General features: G+C 40.2%; 1 protein-coding gene across 1 annotated transcript in view; it reads left to right on the forward strand.

Annotated features, from left to right (window-relative positions):
- The window catches only part of kcnh5b (potassium voltage-gated channel, subfamily H (eag-related), member 5b), a 190,369-nt gene that overhangs the window by 8,746 nt on the left and 174,314 nt on the right, over window positions 1–7,309 (forward strand). Inside the window, exons 2-3 of the mRNA XM_005728589.1 lie at window positions 1,643–1,766; window positions 4,584–4,690. Coding sequence (XP_005728646.1) covers window positions 1,643–1,766; window positions 4,584–4,690 — 231 coding nt within the window. The remainder of the gene's footprint in view (window positions 1–1,642; window positions 1,767–4,583; window positions 4,691–7,309) is intronic.

Consider the following 7,309-nt stretch of genomic DNA (forward strand, 5'->3'; position numbering starts at 1 on the left):
TTACAGTGTTTAAGAGAAATAAGTATTTGATCCCTACAAAACCATCAAAAGGCAAACAGGAAGCTTGGTGAGAAGGTGACAACTTTTGGTTCAGTTATTTGGAAACAGAGGAAATGAACTTCAGTCGCCTTCAGTCTGGAGCTCTGTGCATCTCCATCCAGCTCCATCAAGTCTCAAGGGTTGAGGAGGCTCATAAAACAGGTGGTGGATCAGCCCAAAGCTACACAAGAGGAGCTTGTTAATGATCTGAAGACAACCACAGTAACCAAGAACTGCACTGGTAACACATTACATTATAATGGACTCAAATTTTGCAGCCCCCCCATCTTAGGTTTGACAGTAAACATCTAAATGAGTTGGAGAAGGCTTAGGAGAAAGTGTCGTGGTCAAAGAAGAACCAAAATTAAGCTCGACTCGCCATGTTTGGAGGAAGAGAAATGCTGAGGATGACCCAAAGAACATCATCCTCACAGTCAAGCATGGAGGTGGAAACATTATGCTTTAGGGTTGTTTTTCTGTTAAGGGTACAGGATGACTTCACGGTATTAAGGGGTGGCTGTAGCTCGGGAGGTAGAGCAGATCATCTACTGATCGGAAGGTTAGTGCTTCGATCCCTGCCGATCCCCGGCATGCCAAGCATCCTCGGGCAAGATACTAACCCCAAGTTCTCTTCGATACATCCATCGGAGTATGAATGAGTGTGAATGTTAGATAGTAAACATTGAAGGATGTGCTTGTGTGAATGGGTGTGATTGGGTGAATGTGCATGTTATAGCTTTGAGTGCTCAGGGGGAGTAGAAAAGCGCTATATAAGAATCAGTCCATTTACCCCTTAAAATCATGGACGAGACACTGAAGATGGATCATGGAGCTTCCAGCATGGCAATGACCCAAAACATTTTGCTCAGGCACCAAAGGAGTGGCTAAAGAAGAAGCACATGGAGTAACCTAACCAGTGTCGATTTGATTCAGGCTGACTGTCTTGAAGTAAGCCTTACTCAGCTCCTTATTCCATAGGGCACATATTCAGCTGCAGCTTTTAAGTTCAGAGTTTTTGAAGTCTGTCTTACTGCATGCTGGCTCACAGAGTTCATGCTTGCTGTAATCGTTCCTCCTCATGTTACCAGTGCAGCATGTCCCCTCCGCTGTGAGAAGTTGTTTCAGAGTTAGTCTTTTTAGTGTAAAACACCCTCTAAACCTGCTTTTAGCTTTATTGATGGTCAAACCATTTCCTCTGGTTTAATAGCTTTGCAACAAGAGCTCTAACAAATCGGTTTAAAGTCGAATCACTTTTTTGTGGTTTGGCTAAACAAAAAGTTCATTACTAGTATAATAATATAGTATATTTAAAGCAAAGCTTAATGAACCTTTACAATCAGTTTTCAAAGATCAATTAAAGTATGCATCCTCTGAAATTCTGAGGTCCTCAAACCAGAGACTCTCCTTTAATCTCTTCCCACTAAGACTACAAACAGAACAACATGTTGGCTTCATGAAGAGCAAAACTAAAACTGACACGGCCAGTCTAACACATCTTTATCCAGTCCTCCTCAGAGGCTAAGAAGCTTTGTAGCCTTTTATCTGTTATTTATATTTGATGCTGCCTGGAGCTGATGTTCTGTCTTTCCTGTCTGTCTGTCAGAGACCAGCTTTCTCCTGGGAAACGCCCAGATCGTGGAGTGGCCCATAGTTTACAGTAATGACGGATTCTGCAAGCTGTCTGGCTTCCACAGAGCCGAGGTCATGCAGAAGAGCAGCACATGCAGGTACAAGTCAAATTAGATTTTGTATCATTACCAGACATTTGAAGTGGACCTGATATGTTTTTATTTGTTTTCTGGCATATATTTACTGTTGCACTGAAGGATGTTCAAATTAAAAATATCTGAAAGTTCAGGTAATAAACTGAAAAACTTAGTAAACCGCAGTCAGAGCAGTTTACTTGTATGTGATTGGCTGCGACCAAAGTCGACCTGCCTGCTTGTTGTTTGAGCCTAACGTCTGGAAGGAACAGCCAATCAGAAGAAGGTTGGCTAAAACACAGCTTAAGACAGTGGGTTGATTGAGGGGTGCATCAAGGTCCAGCATGAGATCAACTATTTTGAACTCTGAATTATGCAGAGCTACTGTCTTTGAGTCCAAGAAGAAAAAAGGTGGAAATAAGAATAGGTTCATTTTAAAGACTGCAAATATGCACGTATTGTTGTGTAACAGCATTATTAGTTATAGCGTGGTAATGGAGCAATAATCCAATCCCAGTTTAGCTATATATGCATTAAATTTCATCTTCACATTTGCATACAGTTCTTTGCTGAATTTCTAGTAGACTCATATGTCTTATTTAGCTCCCGGGTTTATGCATTTTTAATGGTTTATTCTTCAGTGAGAGTGGGACTCATAAAAAACCAATATATATTTATATATTTTTTTCAACACTATTGTATTTATAACCACACCAGACTAGCCATGATTCACAGCTCAAACCCTGTCACTTTCAAAGTTCTCTATTTAGCCTGCAAAGATACACACAAACAAAGAAAAGGTTTCAAAGTGTCAGTTGTTTTGCACCTCCCTAATTCTGTCCTCCTCTAGCCAAAAGAAAAACTCTTGTTTTGAAAGAGAGGAAGTAGAGAGAGGATGGCACACCACTCAGTGAGTGTCTGAAATGAATCCAGTCTGGAGCTGTCAGGGGAGCTCTTCCCGGTCCACCTCGAGGACGGTGCCCTGCTCGCCTGTCAGTCAAGATGTTTTAAAATTTGACTCCCTTTCCTCAGGCTGCTCTCAGATGTGACTGGAGGGTGGTGTGTGTGTGTGTGTGTGGCGTGGGTGGGGGTGGGGTCGGCCTTGACTAGCCTGCAGCTAAAAAGACTCCATTCGGACACTGAGCTGAGTGAGAACAGAGACACGGATTTATCCCTGTGCTTCCTGCTGCTCTGGGCTGAAGAGGACACTGAGACTGACAATGCGCTCAGTCGTGACACTGAGAGGATTGAAGAGGCCACTGAGAGCTTAAACTTACAGGCTGCTGCCAAACTGATGGAAGACAGCAGCCTGTTAATGGGGTCCAGAGACATTTCTTTTTCTTTTTAGTCTTTTAACTGTGGTACAAAAGGTATGAATCGGTAACAGTGGTGCAGATGTGCTGACATTTCACATAAAATCCTAATAGCAGTAAGTCAAGGAAAAAACAAAACAATTTCATAAAAAGTGAAGGTAGACCTCTTCAGCTGCGAATTGAAGATGAAACATTATGCTATACAAATTGCAGTGTTTTGCTTTTGGATTTTTATCAGCCAACCTACAAAGGACTCGTGTCTTAGACTGGTCCCATAGGCCGATCACCACACCACTACACGTGTATTGCTGGATTTCCCAGTAATTCAACATGCAAATGTGGAAAGCCAAAGCCCGTGAAAGCAGGAGACCCCCATACGGAACAAGAAAGATATGACATTAATTAACTTAAGAACTGTGGGCAGATTAAGCAGCTTTAGTCTGCCCACACTGATTCACAGATTCACTTATTGGATGGATAGAAAGGCCAGCGGAGGATGTGGGCTGGCACTGACAACAGCTAATCCTAAACTAATGCTGTGCTTGATTTTTCACATCATTTCACTGAACAATTTTCTGTATGCCTGTCTTCAGCCAGGTTGAATTTTCCACTCTGCTTAATAATATGTCTGACATCACTGGTGACATTGCTAGAAGGCGACATTCAACTTTGGCCCATTCCATTAGAGGTTAGAGGGTGGGGTTAGATGTCAAATCCCAGTTTTCTGAAAATGTCCAATTTCTGTGTTCACATCATGGTGCTGTGGTGGGTAGCACTGGTGCCTTACAGTAATGGTCCTAGGTTTGAATCCAGTCTGTAGTCTTTCCATGTGGGGCTTTAGCCTTTCTTTGGTAGACCTGTCCGGGGTGTACCCTGTCTCTTGTTGCATGATAGCTGCTGTTGGCTCCTGCATCCCTGATTTGGATTTTAAAAAATGGATGGCTATACTCTGCATTTCTAACCAAAAGATGTTGAAATTTAATAAAATCCTCATTTTAAGTTCTTTGGCAAAGCTGGAAGAAAACATAAAAGCATTTACTGAACTCAAGGATGAACTGATCAGGATCTGGTCACTGAGTTTGTTTGTGTATCAAGGAAAGATCAAGTGAAAGTCTAAACTGGTATTTCATTTTCAAATGGTCGATGGTCACCTGCACTGTGGCAGTATAATGGATAAAATAGTGACTGAATCTGTGCCCACTCTAAAAAGTACAAATGTGTGTGGATGTGCAAACTGGAACTGGAATTTGATCTTGGAAAACAAAGTAGGAGAAATGTATAAATGTTCCCTTTATGGAATGATTACAGCCCAGAACAAATCTGCACTCACATCCCTGTGAGCCCAATTTATCCTTTAGCCGTTGCATCACTTTATTCTATTGAACCAAACATAAGAATTAATGGAGTTTTGATGGTGAGATAACACATTGACAGTACCATTAATAACATATATGAAATATCATACAGAGGCATGAAAGACTGATGATTGATTGTTGCAGTTTGTCATATTGCTTATTTCCCTTCACAGTTTTATGTACGGAGAGCTGACAGACAAGAAGACCATCGATAAAGTCAGACAGACGTTCGACAATTATGAATCTAACTGCTTTGAAATCCTGCTGTACAGAAAGAACAGTGAGTGTTCACTTCAGTTATTTCTTGATGTGTCTCATCATGTCTTTTATGTAATTTTTTAACACATATACATTACTGATAGCCTTCTGTCTGCATTGTTGTCATCATTTCTATCAGTGTGTATTCAGTTGAGTTATGTTAAGTTCAGTTATGTTTTTGTATTCTGATTTTAACATTCTATCAATCGATTATTTCTAATGAACATGTTCTTTTCATTTTTGTTTGATTTTACATGTCCTTGACAGACTTTTTTTTATTTATATGTCTTTAAGGATGTGAGATTTAAATCACTGCTCATGTTAGATAAAGGCAATAAATGGAGGGCAGATACAATTTGATAAAATGAATTTAAAAATGTAAACACAGTGTTGTTGACTGTGTATTTGAACAATAGTAAAGTATACCAACTGGGGATAACATTATGACCACCTGCCTTGCCTCATCCAGCTTGACTTCTTTCCATAGTGCATCCTGGTGCCAGGTATTTCCCATGTAAGTGACACAGATGTATCCGGTTTTCCACACGATGTAAAAGATTCATCATCACCTTCTTCCATTCCTCCGTTCTCCAATGCTGATGCTCACATGGCCACTGTTGGTGCTCTCGGCATGGATATTAGTCAGCGTGGTCACCCTGACTGGTCTGCGGCCATGCAGCCCCATACAGAACAAATTGTGATGTACTGTGGATTCTGACATGTTTCTATCAGAACCAGCTTTAACTTTGCTGGCAATTTGAGCTAAAATAGCTCATCTGTTGGATCACATGGAACAGATTTCACTCGACACATATGAATGAGACTTGGCTGCCCATGACCCTGTTGCTGGTTCACCACTGTTTCTTCTGTGGGCCTCTTTTGATAGATACTATCCACTGCAGGAAAAACCCAGAGCCCGTCACAGGTCCTTGTGAAAGTTGCTTAAATCCTTACGCATGCCTCTTTTTCCTTCTTCTAACACATTAACTTTAAGGACTAAATGGACTCTTTATCTGTATAAGGTCTTTAAGTCTGAGCTGTGTCCGGGTCCAAAGTCAAACGAACACTGCAGCATCACTGAGAGTTTAAAAACTGTATAAATTCTGTCATCTATAATAAAATGATCAGTATGGCTGCTCTACCAGGTGTAACAATTAAGTTTAACATTCAGGCATCCATGAAAACAGGTTTTATGAAGTTAAACAGAGTAAGAAGATAGCAGGGAGTTAGCTCGCTAGTTTCCATCTAAACATACCATGTTCTGACTGAGGGATTTCTGAAAAAATTAAAACGTACAGCTCTGTTATCACTTCTGACATAAATGAAGACAGAAAACTAAACAGTAGTGACGTTTGTAGGGCTACTGAAGTTGGGCTAGCTGGTATGTAACGGTGTGCTACATGGTGGCTAGCTACACAGCTAGGGTTAGCATACTATAAACACATTACCACAGTGAAAACTTTTTTCCACTTGATAAAAGTTAACGTGAGGGTTCCCGATGGTTAGGGACAAACACAATTGTATGACAGAATCCTGAAAATGGACCAAACAACTGAACAACTGAGATAATCCATCCACAATACCAGGTTAGTCATTAATATACTGCTGCCTGTGCTGGGCTGTAATCACATAACAAGGTTTTAAAAACTGAGCTTTAGAATGAACAGTGGTAATAAAAACTGAGAGAGGCGGACAGTGATTACAGCCTTTTTTTTAGAGGCTTCTTCAGATTAAGTAGAACAGCATACAAAGCATTAAAATACGTTAAAAACACAACAACCTTAATAAACGCAGAGTAGTTTGGACCCGGAAGCAGGGTTCATATGTCAACACTTAAAGACCGGATATCCCACCCACTAACAGGAGCCATGAGCCATTCACTTTACCTGTCAGTGCTTATAATGTTAACCTGAGAGGTACTAGATCAGCGTGTTAGGACAACTGACAAGCTGGAACTACAAAATGGTCCATCTTTGAGTGCAGAATGGAGAAGGAAATAAAAACTTTTACCATGGCACAAATTTGATGACAAATTATGAGAGCAGGGCCCTCATAGAGGCGTTTGTGTAATACGTGAATGAGGCGAATTCTTTATGTGTGAAGTATTTTCTCTTCTTTTCCTTAGTACACGTAGATTAATTGTTTTGCTTCTTTATCTACTGGCTTCCTTAGGGTGCCATCCACTGCCCCCTTAAAAGCGGAAAGAATATCACTTTGACCTCTGACACATCCACTTAGTTCAATTGCCATGTTTACCACTCTCACAAAGTACCCAAGTGCCACGTGAGTGCTGGTTCAGGACTCAACTCAGCCTTTTGTACTAATGAGTTAGCATGTTCATTGCCACAAAATTGCTTAAATTTCAAAGTAAGAAAGCAGAATATGATATTTCTTTTTATTTGACTTGTGCTTTTAAAATAAATTAAATTAAATTTTATTTATATAGCACCAAATTACAACAACATTCATCTCAAGGTGCTTATATACAATCAGACGACCCCCTATGAGCAAGCACTTTTTGAAAAAAATACCCTTTAACCAGATATAAAAATAATGGTTATCACACACTGGTGTGTAATTCAGTTGTTTTCTTAAATATCTCTAAAATCCATTATTGGCATATAGATTTAAACGTATGTAT

This window comes from Pundamilia nyererei, unplaced genomic scaffold (genome assembly GCF_000239375.1).
Source record: "Pundamilia nyererei isolate P.nyererei 1_Seehausen unplaced genomic scaffold, PunNye1.0 scaffold00029, whole genome shotgun sequence".
NCBI classification, from domain to species: domain Eukaryota; kingdom Metazoa; phylum Chordata; class Actinopteri; order Cichliformes; family Cichlidae; genus Pundamilia; species Pundamilia nyererei.